General features: G+C 32.0%; 2 protein-coding genes across 2 annotated transcripts; both read left to right on the forward strand.

Annotated features, from left to right (window-relative positions):
- Nucleotides 1–910: 910 nt before the first annotated feature.
- Nucleotides 911–24,675, forward strand: LOC146541028 (uncharacterized). The gene is made up of 3 exons (XM_085191234.1): nucleotides 911–1,068; nucleotides 4,250–4,986; nucleotides 24,367–24,675. The coding sequence occupies exons 2-3, from the start codon at nucleotides 4,258–4,260 to the stop codon at nucleotides 24,658–24,660; spliced, it is 1,023 nt and encodes a 340-aa protein (XP_085047360.1). The 5' UTR covers nucleotides 911–1,068; nucleotides 4,250–4,257; the 3' UTR covers nucleotides 24,661–24,675.
- LOC146541029 (uncharacterized) lies at nucleotides 22,770–27,516 on the forward strand. Its single transcript, XM_085191245.1, has 3 exons — nucleotides 22,770–22,877; nucleotides 23,633–24,175; nucleotides 26,490–27,516. Exons 2-3 carry the CDS (start codon nucleotides 23,641–23,643, stop codon nucleotides 27,512–27,514), a joined length of 1,560 nt encoding a protein of 519 aa, XP_085047371.1. The 5' UTR covers nucleotides 22,770–22,877; nucleotides 23,633–23,640; the 3' UTR covers nucleotides 27,515–27,516.
- The last annotated feature ends 30 nt before the right edge of the window (nucleotides 27,517–27,546 follow it).

The following is a 27,546-nucleotide window of genomic DNA, read 5'->3' on the forward strand; positions in this document are numbered from 1 at the left end:
AAATCGGTGGATATTTAAAGATTTTTCCATACAAACTTTCGACCTTTTATTTGCACCCTTAGGAGATGTATTCTAAAAAACCACAAAACACATTGCAAACAATACAATCAATCGGTTCATTCATAAAAAAGTTATATCGATTTAAAATATTTTATTCCTCAAAATTGCTCTTTAAAATATTTAATTGAATACATGTTTCATGGTTTATTATTATTCATCCCAAAGGGTACAAATAAGCAGACGAAGCTGCGCGCGTCCGCTAGTTTTGAATAAAATTATTTGACTATCTCAGTCATCAGCATCAGATTGATCATAGAAATGCCATCAATTAACAGCTCACTTTAGATTTGTGAATATACATATATTAGTACGTAAGCCCCCTTTGTCTTACACCATACTGTAGTTTCTAGTAGTCATTACTCATTTACCCTATATGGTTACATACTCGGTTGTGACGACGTTGACAACCGATTATGATTAATAGGGACGGTGTGTTCCTACCCCACAGCCACGCCACTAGATACCGAGTATGAATGTGTACAAGTTACAAGTTACCACCAAGTAGTCCAATACTGAGGCCAGTCGTGACGCAACCCCACAAACGTGCAACTGACAGGTTATGGGTCCCATTCCCACTAGCACTACCACTAGCTCTGATAATGAGGCAAGATACTCAGCCCCCAATGCCACCAAAATTCGGCGGAAAGTGGGGAACAGAAGTGTCTTAATGGCAGCGAAGTGTTTTAACACTAGGTTCCCAGATTTCTTCCGCCAACTCTAATAGTAGAGATCTAATAGTAGAGGCCGCATATAGATGTGGGATACAATACAAACTTAAAAAATCTTATACATTTAATTAGGTAGGATTTACATCTGATTAGTTATTTACATATTCTAGAAATTTATTTTATAGTGCACAAGTGTAATCATATAAACAGAATTTTGTATTGAAAAGGCCATTAGCGATAATTATTGTTATCAATAACAACTAGCATCTCTCATCTCTATACTCGTATATAATCTAACACTGACCATGAAATGCGTTAGTCTGCTTAATCTCACAGACGGGTAAGTTGTAAACTTTTGCAATTTTAATTTCATATCAATGTACTTTCCTTTTAGCTGATTTTCGATTTTTTTATGAAGTGTATATATTTTTTTTATTAAGTGGCGCAATGGCACAAGAGTATCTATTACCGCGACGGTTGGGTGTTCGATTCCACCTCGAGGAAATGTAATATATAATATTTTCATTTTCCTCACTCTGGCAGCTAGGCAAAAAATGCATTTTGCCTAACGGAGCACAACAGCTCCGCTAGGCAAAATGCAATTCCTCCAGAATTCGGCGGAATGTGGAGAAAGGAGTGTCTTAATGTAGAAAGGAGACTCTTAACTTTAGGTTTTCAGGTTTCCTCTGTTACGTGCGGCATACAGCGTAAAGCTATTATTTCTAATATTTTTTTAAGTAAAATATATCATTATCATAATTCATTACAAATTTCTATAAAAAATATTTTTCGCTTAATAAACAAATGATCGAAATAATTTAAAATAAAATTTAATTGAAATTTATATGTATATTTAATTCCTTAAATATAGATACTTCAAGCTTTTATGATCATATAAATTGTAATTGTACAATGAGGTTATGAGTTTATAGTTAAAATTTAAAGGACAAATTTTATTTTCTCCTTTTTAGAGCGTTTAAATAAAAGCTTTTTCTAAAAATTATTTTTTGCTTTTAATTTATTTTTACTTTTTTAACCGACTTCTGTAAGAAAAGGAGGTTATCAATTCGACTGTATTATTTTTTTATTTTTTTTTTATTTTTTTTTATGTTTGTTGCCTCATAACTTTTGACTGGGTGAACCGATTTTGAAAATTTTTTTTTTATTTGAAAGGTGAAGCTTCCCGAATGGTCCCATTTTTTTTGGTCCATGTCTGACAATGGTATCTATGAGAAAATCACATATGTATGTGCGCGACAAATATCCGAATAACTCAATGTCGCGCTGACCGATTTTGATGATTCTTTTTTTATTTGAAAGGATACACTTCAAGGATAATTTGGGGAAAGATTGGTTAGGTTCCGATTATGGAATCCGGTGAAAATTGAGAAAGTTAGTTTTTTTTTTGGTAAAAAATTGATTATACTGTAATAGTTACAAGCAAAAACTTTTTAAATTGATGTCAGAGGTGAGATTCCTGATCGTTGCATTTCTTTACAACCAATCTCAAAACAGAGAATGTTCTCATTTTCAACCAACTTCAAAAAAGGGAGATTCCGAATTCACCCGAATACTTTTTATGTATGTTCTTGTCAATATACCAAAATGTAACTTTGCACAAAAATAATAGCTAATTAAATGAAGTTTTACATAGGACAACCACAACCACTACCACCACCATCACCACTCGTTCAAGAAGCATCATTTTAAGATCTACCCATCACTAAAAATCGTAAAATAAATTAATTTTTAACAAAAAGAAAAACCGACTTCTAACAACAAACTAAAAAGTGAAAAATAATTATATAAAGATTTTATAATTTTGAAGTCGGTGCAAAGTACAACAAAAAGGCTTAGTAATTAGATTTGACACCGACTTCAAAATTATAAAATCTTTATATAATTATTTTTCACTTTTTAGTTTGTTGTTAGAAGTCGGTTTTTCTTTTTGTTAAAAATTAATTCATAGTTCCCACTGGTTAGGTTTCTCACACTAGATGTTACATTATTTTTCTAATTATTCTCGGCAAGCCCTTTCATTTGACGCCCGTATTGCACATGTGCATGAACAATAACTAATCAGCTATCTTGGATGGTATGACGGATATTAAATTTAGAATGACCTTACACTATTTTTCGAGTTGTTCTCAACGGGCCCTTTCATTTGATACCCATATTGTAGAAATACATTAAAAATAACAATTCCGCCATCTTGCATGGTCCGCCATATTAGATTTAGAATGACAGCACATATGTTATCGTGCATTGTCATCCAAACTAAACGTGCATACAAAATTTCAGCTCAATCGGTTGAAGATATCTACTTCAAAATTGAGCTCAAAGATTTCACCCGAACCCACATACATACATTGCAAGCTAAATAAAAGCTTTTAATAATATTTCTTACTTGTTTTGTTAACGCAGAATAAGTCAATACAAAAGTGTTACTCTGATATTATATCAACGTATAATTTGTGATAACTATATATGGACCGTTTATTTTGAGAGTGGTGTAAGTCCATTTTCTTTTGTTTCGAGAAAATTAAAGGTTAGTATGTCGCTGATTATGCAATTTCATTGACCGACCGATTTTAAGTTGTTCAAAACATGGGTTTTTTTGAGACATTAAACACGGACTAGTTATATATAAAAAAAATACATTAAATTAAGCATGAATTACGTGATAGCTCATTTTTCTCAAAAATGGACTTACACCACTTTCAAAATAAACGGTCCATATATAGATTATCAATAAATTATTAAGTAACGATGCGGTGCTGGAGATAATTGCAGCTGGAAACAAAAATGTGTTTATTACTAAGAAACATATTTTTTTAGCTTCAAAAGTGTTAAGTGACGTAACTAAACACCGCGTTCTGTCTCGTTACCAGAGAGAGTAAATGAAATTACTCAAAATAATATGTTAAATCTGGTTAAAATAGTTTCATTTACAATTTGTTGGATTATGTAATTCAATGTCGTTTACCTTTTTTTAGCCTTACGCCGTATCCCCACATGTCCCGCATGTAGCTGGGTAGACAAAGGGAGTATAATGTTAAGGGTATCTTTTCCCCAATTTCCGCGCAACCCTGAAGGCATTAAGTATTGAATGGCGGAACTCAACGCCACACTTTGCCCCGATACCACAACGAAGAAATAAAAATATAAAATATTTTATTTCCTCGAGTGGAAGTCGAGCAACACTGCCTGTCGCGTTACGCCCCTGAGCCACGATTCGCCTTAATAAGTATAATAAAGTATACTTATAAAATAAATTAATATTAACATTTTATTGAAACTATTATCTTGCATTGGTTGTTTTATATATTATATCATTGTCACTTATCTAAATGGTAACATTTGACTTGTGGAGCAAGCAATCTACTAATATTTAAAATTACGTTACCTTACTCTGACCTGTTGACCACTGTCTATACTTACAGTTATGCAGCAGTATTTAGGCTTATCAATGTACATATAGGTATAATATTTAATACATTTTTTCAATTCTTTTATTTCAGACGCCAGAATGAAGATGATAACGAGTTTAATTGCTATTTTGCTGGTAGGAGCTTGCATCGCCGCTCCCGCCTCTAAAGATGACGATAATTTAGTTGTAACAAAGGATTTTTACAGAAAAGAATTTGTTAAATACAGCAGCGAACATGATATTGTTAAGATAATGGTACCTTTGAACGCCTTGAACATTTACGTATCCGATTCATCCGAGTCCGATTCAAGCGAGGAAGTGGATGTTATTATTTTCTTTGTAGAAGCTGATGTCGACGACAAAGGCGATCGCGTCTACAAAGGCTTGTACTCACTTAAAAATGGAAACGTAAAAAAAGTGCTAGAAAATGGTAGAGACGCCGCCGCTTCCGAAGATAGCAGCAAATCAGTCTTCTTTGGTGCTAGTGACGGTATTTATGTATATAATAAAAACGATGATTCCGCTGTAAAATATGGATCTGTTGATGACAGCATTGTTGGAATCGCGAAAGAAAAAGCTGGTGATATTATGTACATTTTGACCGACGACCACATTGTATACAAGGTCTCAGAAAATGGTACCAAAAAAGAAAAATTGGAGGACGTTATAAACGCAAAACAGATCGTTCTCGACTTCTCCGACAACCTGTATTTCTTGTCCGACGACAAAGTGCCACACGTGCGTTCTGCTGATGGCGTAAAAAAAATTGAGGGTCTTCCCGAAAATCCATCATATGTAGAGTTGGTGAGGCCTCCAATAATTTTAGAAGATGGTGGAGTACTATTTGTATCTGATGAGGACATTTATTTAATTTACGCTAATGGTACAAACGAACGCAGTGGCTTACAAATTAAAGCTGATGCTAGACCAAGTGCATATGCTCCAGAGGCAGCGTTTATACAGTACTATGCCCATGATAAGAAAATTTATGAATATAATATTTTAGCACTCATCCTTGGATCTTCCCTCGATGCCCTTAACGACTACTTAAGTGACAAAGCTGATGACATTAAATCCCTTTCATCAAAATCAAAAGTAAATATCCGACACTAAACAATCTCATCGTTTAATAAAATGAATTAAGTCTTTATTATTGTGTTTTTATTTAATTTATGGTTCAAATTTCTTTTAAAAAAATCATTTGTATAAATATAATGAAAAATAAATAAATTGGTACAAAGTACCTATCCATCTTTTAGTACATTTTTTTGCTTGACCTGTATCCCGCACATAACAGCAAATGCGGAGGGAACCTGGGAACATAAGAGGCTACCATAGTGCTAACCATTAACACTATTTCCTCATTCGTGATTTTTTTCGCGGATTGGCTCACTAATAGGCATATAAATCATCACTTATAAACAAACATTTTAGAAAACTAAGTTTTAACGATACCTTTGAAAGACTAGAGCGAAAAGAAATTTCATGTGATAATATATCACATATCATCACATTCGTTAAATCTCAAAGAATAATAGCCTTATACATAGTGTTTTTGTCAGCACCACTCTAAATGAAACAACAGTTTTAACTACTCTATAAAAACCTAATACAATTTAAAAAAAATAATAATTCGCATTAAAATTTCACGTAAATCAATAACTAGCAAATAATAAATTATGTAGTGATAATAATTATCGTTTTCAATAAAAAGTCGCGTTTTTCTTCCTATATATACTCTCAAAGTAATCGTTATGTTTACCAGACTTCTACAGTTCATCAAGTAAGTTAAGTAAGAGTAAGTTGTTTATTTTTTAAGATATCCATCCAAAATTAAATAAAACAACATTTATTTTTCTGATAAATTATATTTATAATATCTATCTATACATATAATAAAAAAGTAAAAATGGCGCGTCTGTTCATTGACTATATTTACAAAATAATAATTGAGGGGGCTTATGAACAGTAATAGAAAAAAAAATTGTCGGTTTCTCTACGCTTTTGTACGCGCTAATCTCCGGAACTACTGGACGGATTTGAATGAAACGTTTTTTTTGTACAGCTATTAAGTACATTTAATATCTAAGCTATACTTTATTTTGAAAATCTGGATACCTGATGTGGAACCTAAACAGCCCGTCTAAACTATAAGCAAAAGCACTATAATAAAAAGCATATTAGAAGTCATTATAGTGGTCAATCAATTCTGTGTATTAAATGAATAATCATGTAGTTCAAGCGGGCGAAGCCGTGGTAGAGCCGCTTGTCTATACTAATATAATAAAGCGGAAGAGTTTGTTTGTTTGTTTGTTTGAACGCTAAGATCTCTGGATCTACTGGATCGATTTACTTTGTTTTTGTTTTGTATGAAAGCTGCATTCTTCAGAAGTGCTATAGGCTATATAATATTTCACTACACATATATCTATACTAATATAATAAAGCGTAAGAGTTTGTTTATTTGTTTGTTTGAACGCTAAGATCTCTGGATCTACTGGTCCGATTTACTTTGTTTTTGTTTTGTATGAAAGCTGCATTCTTTAGAAGTGCTATAGGCTATATATATCATTACATTACACATATGGGTCATAATCAGAAAAAGTGCACATTTTGTGTCTTTTCTTGTCCCGCTACTTTGAATGCGTTTTAAAAATACAATTTTAAAGATAATTTAAATATTTTGCCATTTAAGATAAATTTACTTATTAACTTAAAGATTTTTGTAATATTTTAAATGTATTAAGGCTTTTAATAGTATTTTTTGTTAGTTGCAAAAAACTTTTCTAAATGCTTCCATACAATTTTTCGTGTCCCATTCACCACTTTACTTTTTAAAAATTGATTTGTTACGAATGTTTATGGTTTTATTTGATTTCCGATATGTTTATATTACTTTACTTTATACATAATATTAAATAGAACTACTTTTATTGATACATTATTTAATAAATAATATATATTAATTAAGTAAATTTGTCCCAAAATATTGTCTTTTTGTTACTCAGGGCTAGTAACGTACAATTAAAATATGAACGCAATTATTTTGGATGGTGTTTAATATTAGTTTTTATTGTGGCACCATTATTCGAAAAGTCAATGCTGTTGTAGCTACAACCAGTAGTGTTCTCGCAGCAGTAGAGGGGTTCAAATGTTTTAAAGGGAATGCGTAAAATTACATCTCAGGGTTATAAACGGCTTTTATTTTGGTAAGTATTCTATAATTTCGTTTTCTTGTTTATGTTATTTGCTTCTTTTTACAAAATCTCAAAAAAGAACGTCAGTGCTTGCACATGCAACACGTGGCTTATGAGCAAATATTTAAAAAGGTTAGAATTTCTCAGACTTCATTCTCAATTTCGTTATATTTCGTTACGTAACGAAACTGAGAAAATATGAAGCCTAGTTCACAATTACGGTACCAATGTTTTCTTATATATGTTTATAATAAAATTTTATCGAACCGGTGCTTGTATATGGAAGATATATATATAAGAAAAAAAAATTGCTGGCATATGAAAAAAAGTATTAGTGACTTTTCATAACGTAAAGTAACCAAAATTAATGATTTTTAAGTTTTTTTGCTTATTTGCTTGTTTGTCTATGTGTTTGTGCACGCTAATCTCAGAAACAGCTGAACCGATTTAGTTAAAATTTATTTTTATTCTTTCTGAAATTAGTTGTGATTTTGTGATTTTTATTTTTTGATATATATTTTTGTATTTTCAGCAAGCGTAAGCTCCTATGTCAAATGCTGAAACAAATGCTTTTTTTTTTAGATATAGAGAACGTCTTAAAAAGACCAATCCTATTAAATATGAAGATATGCGGAATAAACACTTACAAAGAATTAAACTTAATTCCAATGATAACGACTCAAATTTTGATATATTTTAAAGTGAATTTAATTTTATCATTAACTTTGTGATCTCTAACTAGAAATATAAGTTTATTACGTTACGAACTAGCATTATTATATTGTTAATATTCTCACTTTGTTATGTTTTCTGCTTACATTTATAATCTGTTAATTCAACGATTGAACCTTTAAAATTTTGATCTGTGTCTCATTAAATAAAAAAAAACAATAGTTTTATTCATATAATATCGTTATTTTGTTGTGTATAATGCCTTATGTCATCAGTTTCGTAACAAACTTTATCAGTGTTGTTACTTATCAGTTACGTTACGAATTCGAAAATGTCCACTTTTCTGATTATGACCCATATATACTAATATATTTTAAAGTACTTTCTAATTTGACATGCAATTTATTCTGCCATGTTAATAACAACCGTCGCGTCGCTACGCAACCGTTACCGCGACATTTTGATATTCATCCTTATGAAAATAAATATAATAGTCACTTTTAGCATTTCATCTAGATTGAAATTATAGTTTACTGTACAACATTCTAATAAATCATTAAGGAGATGTCACTGATTCGAAATGACCTAGCCTTCGGGTGGCATTGTATGAGTATGACCGACATGAAAATATTCTTATAGTTCAAGCAGGCGTAGCCGCGTCTGGGTCCACTAATAATTTATATTTAAAAACAAGAAACCGAAAACACGAATCAATTAAAAATCCATCGTTTGTAAAAGATCAAGATAAAAAAACACCTAAAATATATATTTACTTAAATTTGTTTTTTTTATTTCAGACATCAGAATGAAGACGGTAACAAGTTTAATTTCCATTGTGCTGGTAGGCGCTTGTGTTGCCTCTCACGCCTCGGACATATTATATGATTGGCTTTCTATTGAATATAGTGGAGAACATGATATTGTGAAAATTATTGTACCATTGAGTTCTGTTCACTTTGATGAACCCGAGTCTATCTCAAACAAGGAAGAGGACATGCCTATTTTCTTCGTAGAAGCTGACGTAGACAAGAAAGGTGATTGCGTCTACAAAGGTTTGTACTCACTTAAAGATGGAAAGGCAAAGAAAGTTCTAGAAAATGGTAGAGACGCCGCCGCTTCTGCAGATCTCAGCAAACAAGTTTTCTTCGGAGCTAGTGATGGTATTTACAAATACAATCAAAAGGACGATTCAGCTGAGAAATATGGATCTATCGACGACAGCGTAATCGGTATTGTTAAAGAAAAGTCTGGTGATGTTATTTACATTTTGACAGACGACCACGTTGTATACGAGGTTTCAGAGAATGGTAACAAAAAGGAAAAATTGGAAGATATTGTGAACGCCAAACAAATCATTCTCGACTTCGCCGACAATCTTTATTTCATATCTGATGATAACGTACCTTACGTTCGGTCTGCTAAAGGTGTGAAAAAAATTGAGAGTCTTCCCGCAAATCCATCAAAGGTGGAATTTATAAGACCTTCATATATTTTATTAAACGGTGCACTATTTGCATCTGATACGGAATTTTACATGCTCTATGCGAACGGTACAAGCGAACGCAGCAGTTACAAAATTAAATCTCTTGTGAGACCAAGTGCTTACGCGCCAGATGGAGAGTACGTGCAATACTACGCGTATGATAAAAAACTTTATAAATATAAAGCTTTAAAATGGATAGTTGAAGGTCTTAAGTTTGGACTCCACAACTTCCTTAGTGCAAAAGCTGAAGACATTCGTTCAGGTGCTGCAAATGCAAAAACAATATTCGGCATGAACAGGGTAATAGTTAATTAATAAATTATTTAAAATTTATAATTTGTTTTTTTTTTCAATCAGGAATTCAGGTAGTTATTGAAAACATTAAAAAATGTTACAACAAAAAGTATGGTTCAATCATAGGATTATCTATACTTATAGTAAAATCGGAAAAATATATAAGAAAAATTGTTATTGAGTTTATTAAACATTGGAATAGAATCCAAAACAATATTTTTTGTCTGTTTGTGTGCTTGTTCATGCTAATGTCAGAAATGACTTAACTAATTTAATTGCAGTTTTCGGAATTGGAGTCTGAAAAGCTTTATTTAATATTTGGTGTTATTACAATCGGTTCATACATAAAAAAGTTATATCGATTTAAAATATTTTATTACTCAAAATTGCTACTTTCTGGAGGAGTTAATTCATACAATTATTTTATTAAATTGGCTATTGTTTTGTTTCAAAAACGAAAAAAGCAACTCCAATAGTTAATTAGGAATAACCATCGAGAGAGAACGAAGATGATCCTTTTTTATTTAAGTTAGGTACAATCCATTGCTTTCATTAAAATCGGTTTTGTCAAAAGCTTTTGAGAATTACATATCCACGCATTCCTCGAGTGCACATGTAAAAATAAAAGGAAGGAAATAGGACTTAGTTGATATTTTAAGAATACGGTATTGTGGCTACGAGGCACGACAGCCCACCTGAGAGTATGTATCACAAAGAGTCTCAACTTATTTTCTAACATATCTTTATATAGAGCTACTTAATTCATGTTAACATTATAATGTTTTATTCCGCATAGATAGATAGAGTAGGTAGACAGTATCAAGACACTCCGTTCTCTATTTTCTGCCTAAATTCGAAAATAATATGTTAATTGGCAGAACTTAAAACCCCGTATTATCTTATTAAATGAAATTTATTTATTCCATCGTGCTCAAAGTATTAATAGGTGGACCCATTAACCTCTTGAGATACACAATGTACCACACCGCTACAACGGTCTCTATTTTTTTATGAATATTGAGAAATAAATTATCTTTGCATTAAAGTGAAGCTTCAAACGCTACTGAGACGTAAGTCAACCTAGTCTAGCATTGTTGTAACAAATGGTTTAAATAAAAGATAATAAATATAAAACAAGAGCTCGACGGCATGTGGGCCTATGGTAGATTTATGACTCCGAGAGAAAGTTCTATAAAAGCATTACGAGAACCCTGCTGCACATGTTGGGGCACATGAACATTTGGATGTCGATGACAATAGGCTCGCTGATTTCCGACTTCCAGGGAATTTCATATAATAACTCCATGAGAAACAAAGCATCGTGGGAAACGAGCCAAAGGGGTGGGGACACCCGAATTTGTATTAAAGCCGACCAACCTTAAGGATAAGGCGATTCCACTACCAGCACTCTTATAGTTAAGAACTAGTTTTAATAATAATTGTATTTTATTTTAATAAAATAGTTTTTAAATACAAAGTTTAAGATATTTTTACTGGCGCCCATCGGTGGGGCCTAGCTAAGTGAACAAAACGCGCAATCATAAGTAATTCCGCAAAAAAGTTTCGCGAAGTCTCTTAAGACTATGGCTAGGCAACGAAACCATATAAATACGTAAAAATACGGTTATCAGTGGAAGAAAATGATCAAGGAAGCTGCCGTCGTGAGCATTCTGTAAGTACCAAGTAGCATTATCTTTGTCACCATTCCTTCCCATCTGAAACTCCCAACTTTTGTATAAAATAGCTATAGGAATACTAGTAGTGTTATTCACTCTCCTTCTGATAGTGAGAGTAGTGAAAGTAGCGCGACTCAGTCGTCCTACCATTTTAGAGTCCCGTGTTTACATTAAACAATGGATCCAAATATTTTACTTTCGTTCGTCCCTTCGTATAATGGCGACGCATTTACTTTATATAATTATATTAATTGTGCTAAGCAATGGCTACAGATAGCGGGTGGAGATATACCACAAAATGTTATGTTATTATTAAGTAAACTAGAATCTAAAGCTGCTATATCAATATCTATGATTGAGCATGATTTTAAATGGAATAATATAGAATTAGCATTAAAAAGAGAATGCGGAGATAATAGAGATTTAAATACGTTATTAATAGAGTTAGCAAATGTTAGGAGAAAAGGTTTATATAAAGATTTAATATTCGAATTAAAACAAAAGTTATTTTTTATTAGAAGTAAATTATTAGATAAATATAGTGAAAAACTTTTAGTAGATGAGGTGATGGAGCCGTACATAAATACCGCCCAGAATACCTTAAGAAAAAGTTTACCGTATCATGACCAAATATATGTATCTAACTGTAATTTTAGTGAAACGGCAACTAGAATATTGCAATTAGAAGCAGAAGGGAGATATGACAACTTTAAACAAAATTTTTATAACGTTGTACCGCCGCCGCGTAATTTACATCAAAATGCGTATTCGCAATATAAATCGAACTTTAATTATAACCAGAGACAAGCTTATCCGTCCACATCGCGATCGAATCATTTTCCGATGCGACATAATTATAATAATAATTTTTATAATAATAATAATTACAACCATAATAAAAATAAATGGACTCCGAATGCAAATAATTTTTTTACTAGGCCGCAGAATAGTTATTTTAAGCGAAATCAATATCGTCCTAATACAAATAGGATCCCGCAGGAAATGGGGGATGTTTCAATGCAATCAGCCCCTCCATTGCGTCCTGGTCAGATCAATTTAGGGAAAGGTATTGTTGCTGAGGAAGTATTCCACCATGAAAATAATTTTGATAATATTAATTTAAATTTTCACGAAGTTGTTGACCGCGAAAAAATATCACATAGTATAGAACATGTGAAAGATAAAGAAAATCACGTTGCAGATGCATTAAATGTAACTCAAATATCTCATACAACCTCGGATTCATTACTGGCTCATTCCGATGAGGAAATATCGTTAGACAAACAACCATATGAAATAGAAATAGAAAATCCTGTAAATACTGAGTTAAGTAATACAATAAATTCATGCCAACAAGACAGTGATAGTGGCATACCAATTATTAACAATTATCCACCGAAATGTTTGAGACGTGTAGTGTTTGAAAGTGCGCCTAACGAAAACGCGAAATATGAAAAAAGTATGTGGTATTTTTATATTCCACCAAATAATGAGGAAAAAGTTATTAAAAATTTTATGTTAGAATATTTAAATAAAGAAAAATATGCGTTTATAATTCCTAATGAAGAATTATTTTTTAAAGTTTCAGTAGTATATAGGAAATATTTTGATCATAGTAAGTTTAAGCCAGTAAGATATACTAAGTCTTTAATAGAGATAGATAATAAAGAGGAACAATTACGTTTGATTAAAGAATGTCATTTATTAAATAATAGACATGCAGGTATTGAAAATGTTTATAAGCAATTACGGGTAAAATATTATTTTGAAAATATGCGAAAGATTATTAAGAAATATATTTTAAATTGTGAATTATGTAGGAAACAAAAGAATTATAGGAATGATAGATTGAATAAACGAATTCAGCCTCCAAAAGTATTTAAAATAGATGATAAGGTTTATTTAAAAAATTCAATGATAGATAGGCACAAAACGAAATCAAGATTTCTGGGTCCATACAAAATCTTAAGTATGGAACCGCATAATAAATATAAAATAAGCAATGGAAAAATTTATCACGTAGAGGAGTTAATTGTTTCAGAATCCTCTATACTTTCGGATATAAGTTCAAGTAGTTCAAGTAGAACCCTTCGGAAAATGTAGTAAAATCTACTCGAATATTAGAAGGAAAGTGCTATACAATAAATATATAAGTTAGAAATAAAAAAATATTATACATAAATTAGAAAGATGTAAATCACACATATCCAAGTATACATATTATTTTAGAACATATTAAAATAAAATTATTTTAGTAAATACTAGATTGTATTGTAAACTTAATTTGATTTTTTATTGATAATTGTGTAAAGTGGTATGTAGAAAATATGAAAAATTGTACCTATTATCCAATACAACCTTCCCTGTTCCTATCCTATAATGCGAACGGTAATTATAGCATACAATGGAAATGAAATATATGATGTCGAAGATTATACTGAACTAGAACATTAATTTGCAAAGGAAATATTTTATAAAGAAATACTTGTGAATAGCGGAAGATGTCAAATGGAAAAAATCATCATTGAAAAAAAAGAATTACAGCTGATGAAGATGGAGAATAAATGAAATTCCAACATTTAACTATGAAAATCACGACATAGTATAATATGGTTGACAACTATTATAACTATTATTATATTGATATGCCTAATTTGAGCTTAAATTCTCAGATCCAGGTTTCGTTCGAAACATGTACTTCGAATTTGGAGGGGGACAGTCAACCTAGTCTAGCATTGTTGTAACAAATGGTTTAAATAAAAGATAATAAATATAAAACAAGAGCTCGACGGCATGTGGGCCTATGGTAGATTTATGACTCCGAGAGAAAGTTCTATAAAAGCATTACGAGAACCCTGCTGCACATGTTGGGGCACATGAACATTTGGATGTCGATGACAATAGGCTCGCTGATTTCCGACTTCCAGGGAATTTCATATAATAACTCCATGAGAAACAAAGCATCGTGGGAAACGAGCCAAAGGGGTGGGGACACCCGAATTTGTATTAAAGCCGACCAACCTTAAGGATAAGGCGATTCCACTACCAGCACTCTTATAGTTAAGAACTAGTTTTAATAATAATTGTATTTTATTTTAATAAAATAGTTTTTAAATACAAAGTTAAGATATTTTTACTCGTATTTCCCGTTCCCCACTTTCCGCCGAATTCTGAAGGCGTTGCGTGTTAAGCGGCGGAACTCAACAAAGCGAAGAAATGAAAATACAAATTTAATTAAATATTTCCTTTCCTCAAGTGGGGATTGAACCCACAACCAGTCGATTTTGCAGTACACTTTGGCCCCTGCGTCACGACTGGCCTCAGTTAAATGTGTATTGTATAAAATTGATTTTAAAAAATTCCCGGTGAGTTTCTTGCGCTGATTCTTCTCAGGTCTGAAGCACTAAATTTAGTAAACTGGTATTTGACGTTCAAAATTGAAGCACGTGTCTTCTTATCTATACTAATATAATAAAGCGGAAGAGTTTGTTTGTTTGTTTGTTTGTTTGTTTGAACGCTAAGATCTCTGGATCTACTGGTTCGATTTACTATGTTTTTGTTTTGTATGAAAGCTGCATTCTTCAGAAGTGCTATAGGCTATATAATATTACATTACACATATATACTAATAAATTAAAATACTTTCTAATTTGACATGCAATTTATTCTGCCATGTTAATAACAACCGTCGTCGCTACGCGACCGCGTTCGTTACCGCGTCATTTTGATATTCATCCTTATAAAAATAAATATAATAGTCACTTTTAGCATTTCATCTAGATTGAAATTATATTTCTATAGAAATTATATTCTTATATTTCAAGCAGGCGTAGCCGCGTCCGGGTCCGCTAGTTTTGAATAAAATTATTTGACTATTTCAGTCATGAGTATCAGATTGTTCATAGAAATATAACGTAAGCCCCCTTTGTCTTACACCATACTTTAATTTGTAGTGGTCATTACTCATTATCCTACTTAACCACAGTCGGTTAATTTTGGTTCCAGTTTCTAAGATCACTTCATAATATTATATATAATACGAGATCAAAAGTTTTAAAGACATCCAAAAAGATGAAAATACATGCGTTTTTTTCTCAGCGTGATACTGAGGCAAAGCTACACTTTAGGTGCATTGCAAGCATATATAAGACAAACATCCACACATGAACACAGTTTAGTATAAATATAAATATTAAATAATGACTCCGTTCCCCACTCTCTACCGCTAGAGGTATTACATGTGGGTGCCGGAACTAAAGTCGCTCTATGCCTTGTTATCAGAACGACGAAATGAAAATATTAAATATTTCATTCCCGCGAGTGGAAATCAAACCCAAAACCATCGCATACAGTCACACGCTTGTACCACTGCGCCACGACAGTGTGTTCCTACGACATAGCCTCGCCAATAGATACCGAGAAAATAAACTTTAACGTTAAGAGTAGTTACCCCCATAACTCTCTTACTTTAAAGGTAAATAAATAAATCAGCTTCACACTGTAGGCAGTAGCAGTGTAAGCAGAGGGAACCTAGTGTTAAGACACACCGCACCCCACGTTCTGCCGAATTCTGGAGGCATTGTTGAATGGCAGAACACAACGCCGCTCTTTGCCTCGACACCAAAGCGAAGAAATGGAAACATAAACCTAAATAAATATTTCACTTCCTCGAGTGGGAACGAACCCACAACCGTCATGTTACAGTTACACCCCTTTGCCACTGCGCCACGACGAAGCAAAAAAATTTTGTCGCTATTTTCGACAAAATGCAATACAAGAATATTAAAACCAATTAATTAAAACCTTGAAAAGCTATCCCATGTAACAAACATCACACATAAAAAACAATCGAATTGATAATCTCTTCTTCTTCCAGAAGTCGGTTAAAATTGAAGACTTTATTCAATTGGCTGATACTTTATCTATCAATAAATGGATGCTGACTTTAAAACGTTAATGTTATTAAATCACGAAAGTAACAAAATAAATAAATAATTGTGTAATACAAGTGGGTGAAACCATGAGCGAGTCGCTAGCGATTAAATATAAATATTTTTTTATCTAAAGGTTTAAGTTCCCGCAAAATACCCAATCGAAGTAGATATTACACTTCCCAGAACTTTCCCAAGTTCGAGAATAAATTATGTAGTGATAATATCTTCAATATCTTTATGCTTGCATTTCTCTTCCTATATAAACTCTAAAAGGAACCGTCACATGTATCAGTCTCCTACGCTTCATCAACTAAGTAAGGGTAAGTTGAACTCTCGAATCTCTCATTGTTTTTTAATTCATTTATTTTTATTTTTTATAGGCAGAGGGAGCCTAGTGTTAAATTACTTCGTTTCCCGTTTTCAGTCGAATTTATCAAGGTTTCACTAGTTCAATGAAATCTCTCTTATTTAGTAGAAAATTGGGGTGGCTCTTGGTAATATGCTAAAATTTTCATATTTTTTAATTAATATTATTTTCTTTTTAAATATTTTAAAATAAAAAAAAAGATAAAAAAAATTATCATTTTATTTTTATTATTTAAATTCACGTCAAAATCTATTATAATAGCTGTTTAAAACAGAAACTCAACACTTACACACACTCAACACTCTTCAATTTAATTATTTTTTTTAATTTCAGAAACCACAATGATAAAGGTAACAAGTTTCATTTCCATTTTACTGGTAGGCGCTTGTGTCGCCGCGCCCGCCCAGGTCTCATTGAATGATTGGATTAAATATAGTGGCGAACATGATATTGTGAAAATCATTGTACCATTAAGTTCTATTCACTTTGATGAATCCGAGTCTATTTCAAACAAGGAAGTGGATATGCCTATTTTCTTCGTAGAAGCTGACGTAGACAAGAAAGGCGATCGCGTCTACAAAGGTTTGTACTCACTTAAAGATGGAAAAGCAAAGAAAATTCTAGAAAATGGTAGAGACGGTGTTGCTTCTGCAGATCTCAGCAAACAAGTTTTCTTCGGAGCTAGTGACGGTATTTATAAATACAACCAAAAAGGCAATTCTGCTGAAAAATATGGATCTGTTAAAGACAACATCATCAGTATTGCTAAAGAAAAGTCTGGTGATGCTATTTACATTTTGTCAGACGACCACGTTGTATACAAGATTTCAGAGAATGGTAACAAAAAAGAAAAATTGGAAGACATTGTGAACGCCAAACAAATCGTCCTCGACTTCTCCGACAATCTTTACTTCTTCTCTGATGATAAATTACCTTATGTTCGCTCTGCTGAAGGTGTGAAAAAAATCAAGGGTCTTCCCGCAAATCCATCATATGTGGAATTGATGAGACCTCCCTATAGCGTACTAAATGGTGTACTATTTTTATCTGATACGGTTGTTTACATGCTCTATGCCAACGGTACAAGCGAACGCAGCAGTTACGAATTTAAATCTGATGCGAAACCAAGTGCTTACGCGCTAGATGGAGCGTATATGCAATACTACGCGTACGATAAAAAACTTTACAAATACGACGCTTTAAAATGGATACTTAAAGGTTATCAAGCTGGGCTCGACAACTTCCTTAGTGCGAAAGCTGGGGACATCCCTTCAGCTGCTGCAGATGCAAAAGCAGTGTTCGTTAATTATTAATTAATAAATCATTTTTTATTCATATGTTTGTTTTAATTTAAATTAGGAATTCAGTAATTTATTAAAAACATAATATATAATCCAATAATATGGTTATACATACATACATACATAGGTCTGTCTAAGAATAAATTTCTTTTTTTATTCTCCCAAATTAATTTTACTTTTTATAAACCAATTCAGCTTACATTAAAATTAATATTACTTAACATTTATTAGATTTTTTTATGTTTATTGAGTATATTTAAATTACTTATAATGGCATTGTATACACAGCACAGGCACGGTAGTATAAATTGAACTTTTAATGATAGAGTCAATAAATTGGAATACAAAGTGGAGTTTTATAGAATTATCGAAGAATTTATCAGATTCATTGTAAGATACATAAATTAATAATTATTTTGACTAAATGGTCAACAGCACCATTTAGCTTAATTTTATTGTTGTTTAATACATGAATTAAAACGTTTTCTTTAGATTGTTGTACAATGTCTTTATGGTATTATCATAATTCTCTGCATCATGTTCATCCAAAAATATGTTTCAATATCACACGTCACCCGGATTACGTCCAACTCATGGTATTATAGTGAAGACCGCGTAATAGGGCACCCTGCTATACGATGGACACAGAATTGAAAGAAGAAAGTTAAAGAAAACTTAACATTTAGTAAGTGAGGCTTTTAACAGTCGACGTCGATAGACTGTTCAATAGCTCTCTTACGAATTATATGCTCTTACATGTCTATAGCAAAAATCAATACTAATCAATCATTAAATAAATTTTACAATTTTTTCAGTCGTGACACAGATAAATACTTAATGGAGAAATACAAGTTAATCAATAATAAGTAAATAAAATAATAAATAATGTAGCGATAATGATTGTTTTTAATAAAAGCTTGTGTTTCTCTTCCTATATATACTCTAAAAGTAGCACACATTTATCGGTCTGCTCCACTTTACCAAGTAAGTTCATCAGGTAAGTTGACTGCTCGTGTCTCCTATTTTCTTAATCATTTTATACTTTATTTCAGTTTCAGTTTTCATTTTCTATTTCATTCCTTTTCATCATAATGATTTAAATATGGATATAATAAAACGAGCATAGGTTACGTTAGGTTTCCGACTTACCTATTAATGAATTCAACATAATTTATTAGTTATTTTCAATTAATTAGTAGGCGATCATGCAGGCAGTATTTCCATTCACCAATTTTGTTAAAATTATTAATATTTTTCATAACATACATACATAATATTTTCAAAAAATTATCGAGATGCAAGTTTTAATATTAATATAAATATTTTTTAATTTTTGCGTTAACGAATCTTTAGGACCTAAGTTTCTACGCTTCTGTCAAATAAAATTTGATTAAATACCGGCTACAGTGCCTCAATGTAGAATGCCGTAGGACAGAATACTATGAATGTAAATAAGGCGAACCGTTTCCACTTCAAGTACTATAATAATAAGCCCAATTTATTATTGGGAATTTTGATTTTTATCTACTAAAGTTACTTTAAGAATTTTACTGTATTATAAGTATATAAGTTGTTAACAGTAAACCAATGTACTACTTTGGAGAGAGCATTGTTTACATCGTCATATATATTTTGATGATTTTAATTTTAAAATTTAATGCTGCTTCATCAGCAAACAATACTACCTCATCTGTCAAGAGGTCAGGTTGAGTGCACGTCCTCTTATCCTGTATTAGTATAGGTTCATGACCAAGACGAGTCTCAGAACATCCTGCCATCTTAGTAAGCCATATTTTTTATCATGCATAGAATGATGTGCATCAAAATGCAGTAGCATTTGATTTAAAATAATTCTCTCAAAAATGTTTACTAAATGTAATATACTCGTACTTAAAAATAAATCAGCTTCACGCGGTATTTCGCACACAGCAAGGTAGGCAGAGGGAGAGACACTCCGTTCCCCACTTTCTAATGAAACCTGGAGGCATTGCGTGCTGAGTGGCAGAACTCAACGCCGCACTTTGCCTCGACACCAAAGCGAAGAAACGGAAATATAAACGTAAATAAATATTTCACTCCCTCGAGTGGGGATCGAACCCACAACCGTCGCGTTAAGGTCACACCCACGTGCCGCTGCGCCACGACAGCCTCAACTGGTATACGTAAGTAGGTTTAAAATCGATGGAATCAGATTTATTACTCGATTTAAATATAGGTATGATTTTATTAAATTTCTAAAAGTCAGGCGAAGAGCAACAGCGTCTTTTATATGAATTAATCAACTTTCCTTAAGTAATGATTCATGATGATGAGAGACGGTTGTGAAAATGAAAAAAAATAAACATATTCTTAAATTTTATTTATTTCAGACTCCAGAATGGAGACGATTACAAGTTTAATTTCCGTTCTACTGGTAGGCGCTTGTGTCGCCGCTCCCACCCAGGATAAAATTCCTGATTGGTTTTCAATTAAATATAGTGGTGAACATGATATTGTTAAAATCATTGTACCATTAAGTTCTATCCACTTTGATGAACCAGAGACTATTTTAAACAAGGAAGTGCCTATTTTCTTCGTAGAAGCTGACGTAGACAACAAAGGCAATCGCATCTACAAAGGTTTGTATTCACTAAAAAAGGGAAAAGCAAAGAAAATTCTAGAAAATGGTAGAGATGCCGCCGCTTCCGCAAATTCCAGAAAACAAATTTTCTTCGGAGCTAGTAACGGTATTTATATATATAATCAAAAAGCCGATTCGGCTGAAAAATATGGATCTGTTGACAACAGTGTCATTGGTATTGCTAAAGAAAAGTCTGGTGATAATATTTACATTTTGTCAGACGACCACGTTGTTTACAAAGTGTCAGAGAATGGTTACAAAAAGGAAAAATTGGAAGACATTGTGAACGCCAATCAAATCGCTCTCGACTTCGCCGACAATCTTTATTTCTTATCTGAAGATAAAGTAGCTTATGTTCGCTCTGCTGAAGGTGTAAAAAAAATCAAGGGTCTTCCCACAAATCCATCATATGTGCAATTGGTGAGACCTCCTTACAACTTACTAAATGGAGTAATACTTGTATCTGATACAGATACTTACATGCTCTTTGCCAATGGTACAAGCGAACGCATAATCCATAAAATGAAATTAATTTTGAAACCAAGTGCTTACGCACCAGATGGAACGTACGTGCAGTACTACGCGTTCGATAAAAAAATTTATAAATATAACGCTATAAAATGGATACTTAAAGGTGTTCAAGATGGGCTCGACAACTTCCTTAATACAAAAGCTGAAGACATTCGTTCAGGTGCTGCGGATGCGAAAGCAATATTCGGCATTAATAGGTTAATTGTTAATTAAAAAAATATATCAATTATAATTGTTTTTGTTTTTTTTTTATTCTATTAAAATAACACCTTCTTGGTGTATCTCGCACGTAGACTCGACTCGACACTAGAGCGAAGAAATGGAAATATAAACGTAAATAAATATTTCACTTCCTCGAGTGGGGATCGAACCCACAACCGTCGCATTACAGTCACACGCTCGTGCCGCTGCGTGACGACGACCTCAATTTGGTTTTTTCCACCTATACATTATGTACGAATGTCCTGGTCCTGAGAGAGGATGGCAATTAAATAACAACAATAATATAAATATAATGATAATTCCATATTATCTCCTGGTCTTATTATAAACATTATTTATTATTAACAAGGCTAATAAATTAATTTCTCTTCGTTGTATAGCTTTATATTAGCTTAGGAATTTTCAAAAACGATATCTATTACAAAAAAATATACCTCCACCTAGATCGAAGACGACTAACCCTATTTTTTATACTGAAATAGACTAGACTTAATATATTTTATAAAAAATTTTACTATAGAAGTAATGTTCTGGTAGTACTGTAACCGTACTATCGAATTGTAAATGCCTTAAATTATTTTCTTTTTTTTTAAATAATATTTAATTAAATTATTAAGACGTAAAACACCCAAAAAGTACATTATTTTATACTAGCAACACATTTTATACTAAGAAATTATAGAGCACTGACACTGCCAATATTTTACATTAAAATGTGACGTTTTGTGATCGGTTAGACTGTATCTCCCATTTTTAACGGACTTTAAAAAAAGAGTAGGAGGAGAGTCGAAGTTTTTTTTTTAATATATGTTCACCGATTATTAGAAGACGCCTGAATCGATTTGGATAATTCTTTTTTTATTTGTCAAGATCTGGATAGGATTATTAAAATTAAAGTTTTATATAGGACGACCACTACCTACTTATCGCTTAAAAATTGTTAAATATATTATCTTTCAACAAAAAAATGATTTTAAACAATAAAATAAAAAGTAAAAAAATAATTTTCTTAACATAAAGTAAGAATTTTTTTTTAAATTTTGAAATCGGTGCCAAGCTTAATATAAAATTAATAACTATTAAAAATACCATGAGGACAGTCGAGATCAGGTGAACAAGCATGCGATAGGTTGTAGTTTCGATTTCCACTCGAGTCTTAACACTAGGTTCCCAGGTTCCCTCTGCCTGTGAAACTAAAAAAATACCTACCAGATAAGAAGATGTCAAATCTAGTGTATACACATGTCCAAGTTCCCGTAAATAACTCAATCGAACAGAAAACCCCAGTGGGGAAATTCAAGTTTAAAGTAATTAGTGATAATTATTGTTATCATTCAATAAAAGCTCGCGTTTCTCACCTATATATACACTACAAGGGAAGTGACATTTACCAGTCTGCTACGCTTCATCAAGCAAATAAATGTAAGTAAAATACTCGTATCTCCCATTTTTTTATTTCATTTATTTTATTTGTTTTTATTGGTTATGTAGGTAGAAAAAATGAGCGATAATTAAGCGAGCGACAATTATAATATTATAGTTCATCTATAAATTATTTCAACATTACAGTTATTTTATAAATTTTAGTTGATCTTAATATAAAGTTCATTTAATAACGTTAGTTAACATAAACTTTATTTTAATATATAGTTAGTCAATTGTACTACTTTCTACATTCTAAGTGTTAAATTTAAACAACATAAAAAGTAAATATTTTTACTCTCTCGCAATTTCTAAATTAAAGTATGTATATAATGTATGATTAAATAAAAAAAAATAATAACACATTCTTACCATGTATTAAAAAAAAGTTATATAATTCTGCACATTATTGCATTAGTTGTGTAATTAAAAATATTTTAAAATAAAAATTGTATACTTATAAAAACAAATCAAAAATACTTACTTATACGAGCTAGTGGCTTTAATGTTTATAATGTGTTTAATATATATACCACTAAATTATTTAATTTTTTATCAAAACTATGAATAGCTATTTAAAAACAATAATTTACTTCTCATTAACAGAGGTACATATTATATATTTAGTTTTTTAAGCTACATATACACTATATGTAGCTTAAAAACTAAAAACGAACTTAAAAATATTAAAGCCAATCAAAATTGATCAAAATTAATATGCTATTAAATTTAATTTATTTCTTATTTTATTTCAGAAATCAGAATGAAGACGATAACAAGTTTAATTTTTAGTTTGTTGGTAGGCGCTTGTGTCGCTGCTCCCGCCCAGAATGACTTGGGTGACGAATCCTTAGTAAAAGCCCAAAACATGTATAACAGTGTTTCGATTAAATATAGTGGTGAACATGATATTGTAAAAATTATTGTACCATTAAGTTCTGTTCACTTTGATGAATCTGAGTCTATTTCAAACAAGGAAGAGAACGGGCCTATTTTCTTCGTAGAAGCTGACGTAGACAAGAAAGGCAATCGTGTTTATAAAGGCTTGTATTCATTGAAAGATGGAAAAGCAAGGAAAATTCTAGAAAATGGTAGAGATGCAGCAGCTTCTGTAGATCACAGCAAACAAGTTTTCTTCGGAGCTAGTGACGGTATTTACAAATACAATCAAAAAGACGATTCCGCTGTAAAATATGGATCTGTTAAAGACAACATCATCGGTATTGCTAAAGAATCGTCTGGTGACGCTATTTACATTTTGTCAAACGACTACGTTGCTTACAAGGTTTCAGAGAATGGTAACAAAAAAGAGAAATTGGAAGGCATTGTTAACCCCAAACAAATCGTTCTTGACTTCGCCGACAATCTTTACTTCTTATCTGATGATAAAGTACCTTATGTTCGCTCTGCTGAAGGTGTGAAAAGAATTCAGGGTCTTCCCGCGAATCCATCATCTGTGGAATTGGTGAGGCCTCCATATAGCTTACTGAATGGTGTACTATTTATATCTGATGTGGATGTTTACATACTCTATGCCAACGGTACAAGCGAACGCAGCAGTTACCAAGTTAAAATTGATTCGAGACCAAGTGCTTACGCGCCAGATGGTGCGTATGTGCAATACTACGCGTACGATAAAATACTATATGAATATAACGCTTTAAAATGGCTAGTTAATGGTGTTCAGGCTGGGCTTGACAATTTCCTTAATGCAAAGGTTGAAGACATCCGGTTAGCTGGTGCAGATGCAAACGTCATATTCGGCAATGCAATTATAGGGTAATATCATAATAATTAAGAAATTATATTAAGTTTATGTTTTTATATCTTTTATTAGGAATTCTATTAGAAACATTTCAATAAAAATAAATTTAATATTCTTTATACAAATAGATTAGAACTATATCGATATATATTTTTAATATTAATGAAGTGTATTAAAGGAAAATTGATTGAATATTTTAGTATACTTAATAAATCATAATCAGAATCTTTTGCGATTTTATTTTATTTCCAACAAGGATGATAATCGTACTTGATCAGTTTAATTATAATTGGAAATTAAACATAATGAAATAGTTATATCCTAAATGTTTAAAAAAGAAGGATATCTTTTTAAGTAAATAACAACAAATTTCATCAACTTAATTCGTAAGTTTTTTTGAGCTTCAAGCCACTTAGCGTTAAGACACTCCGTTCCAGACATTTTCTTTTTTGAGACATTGCGTTCTGAATGCAAGATCTAACCCCACTTGGCCTTTATATTGGAGCAAGGAAATGAAAATAAAAATAATGTACCTCAAACGAAAAAAGCCACTGGTGGGACACTATTACAAACATAAAAATGAAATCTTTATAAACATTTGCAATTATATAACCAAGTAAATTTTAATTATATTGGTAATAATATATTTGTATACATTTTGTTGGTTCCCGTTATCACTCCCTCGTATCTACATATATGGTAACATTTGACTTGGCTCACACCACCCATTGCTTAAAGTTACTAACAAAAAATAAATAATATAAACAATAAATTATTCGATCTCTTAATGGAAAGACAATGATATTACTGTAAAGCGATGGTGGTGGGTTCGATCCCCTCTCGAGGAAATGAATTATTATATATTAATGTTTTCATGTCTTCGCTCTGGCATCAGGGCAAAAGCCCGGCGTTAATTTCCGCCACTCAACACGGAATGATTGTTGAAATTCCGCCACTCAAGCTTGAAAAGTTAGTGGAGGAAAAGTTAGGCGTAAAGTGGAGAACGGAGTGCCTTAACACTAGGTTCCCTATACCTTGTCACGTGGGGGTTACAGTGTGAAGCTGATTTATTTTGATTTTTAAATGTAATTAATGATAAAGTGTCTACATTTTGGAAAAATGTGGACTTCTATCCGCTACTTGGACCTAATCCGTGTTACTATATTATTGAATAATGTTTTTTCCAAGCAAAAATAATAATTTATATATTCTTTTAAGTGTACATACATACATTTATACAAATATACAATTTTTATGTTGTAAAACTATCCATATAAAGTAAATAGTGATAATGATAGTTATCAATAGCAAGTCGCGTCCTCACTCTATATATACTCTAAAACTAACCGTCAAATTGGTCAGTCTGCTAAATTTCATCAAGGACGGGTAAGTTGAACAGTCGTTTCTTCGGTTTTTTTTTTATTTAATTCAGAGCTTAGCTTATATTACTTGGGTAACTTGAAATATTTAAATATAAATTCTATACTTTCAGTAAGATTTATTTTAATTGATTTAATACTTTCAGTTTAAATAAATATATCACTAAAAACATTTTATTTGAATTCACATTTGAAGACACCTGTCATGTATATTACATGGATCTCCTGTTTTTTTTTTCTATTTAGTTTATATTTTGAGTAAATTATGTAAAAAACAATATTTTAAAATGAAAATCTTATACTTTCAACTTATCTAATTATAACTCTATATTTTTTATATAATACTGAAGTTGTGGATTCGAGTCCCTCACGACATTAATGATTATATAGTTCCGGCGGACGAAGATTCACGGCGATTCACTCGCTAGTGAATAAGGATTAATCTATTTCTTAAATGTGTTTTTTTAGAAACCAGGATGAAGATGATAACGAATTTATTTGCTATTTTGCTGGTAGGAGCATGCGTCGCCGCTCCCGCCTCGGATAAAGATGACGATGAACCTTTAGTAGTATCAAAAGACTTCTATGTCAAAGATTTCATTAAATATAGTGCTGAACATGATATCGTTAAGATTTTGATACCATTAAATTCTATTAACTTTGATGACTCTGAATCATCTGAATCTAATTCAAGCGAGGAATTGGACGCACTTGTTTTCTTCGTAGAAGCTGACGTAAATGAGAAAGGCGACCGTGTCTACAAAGGTTTGTACTCTCTGAAGGATGGAAAGGCAAAGAAAGTTCTAGAAAATGGTTGGGACGTCGCCGCTTCTGCTGATGACAGCAAACAAGTTTTCTTCGGAGCTAGTGACGGTATTTACGTATACAATCAAAAAGACGATTCAGCTGAGAAATACGGATCTGTTGACGACAGTGTTGTTGGTATTGCTAAGGGAAATGTTAGTGATGTTATTTACATTTTATCGGACAACGATATTGTTTATAAGGTTTCAGAGAATGGTAACAAAAAAGAAAAATTGGAAGACATTGTGAACGCCAAACAAATCGTTCTCGACTTCGCCGACAATCTTTACTTCTTCTCTGATGATAAAGTACCTCACGTCCGCTCTGCTGAAGGTGTGAAAAAAATCGAAGGTATTCCTTCAAACCCATCATATGTGGAATTAGTGAGGCCTCCGTTTCTGTTAGAAGATGGTGTACTATTTGTATCTGACAAAGATGTTTACATACTCTATGCTAACGGTACAAGCGAACACAGCGGCGTTGAAATTAAATCTGATGCGAGACCAAGTGCGTACGCGCCTGATGGAGTGCTTGTGCAATACTACGCGTACGATAAGAAAATTTATGAATACAACGTTTTAAAACTTTTGCTTGGATCTGCTCTAGATGATCTCAATAACTTTCTCAATGAAAAAGCTGAAGATATACGTTCTGTCGCTGCAAAATCAAAAGCAAGCATTCGGCACTAAGATATGAATTGTTAATAAATAAATTATATGAA

This window comes from Heliconius melpomene, chromosome 1, assembly GCF_056956725.1.
Source record: "Heliconius melpomene rosina isolate 202511_hmr_F chromosome 1, ASM5695672v1, whole genome shotgun sequence".
Lineage (NCBI taxonomy): Eukaryota > Metazoa > Arthropoda > Insecta > Lepidoptera > Nymphalidae > Heliconius > Heliconius melpomene.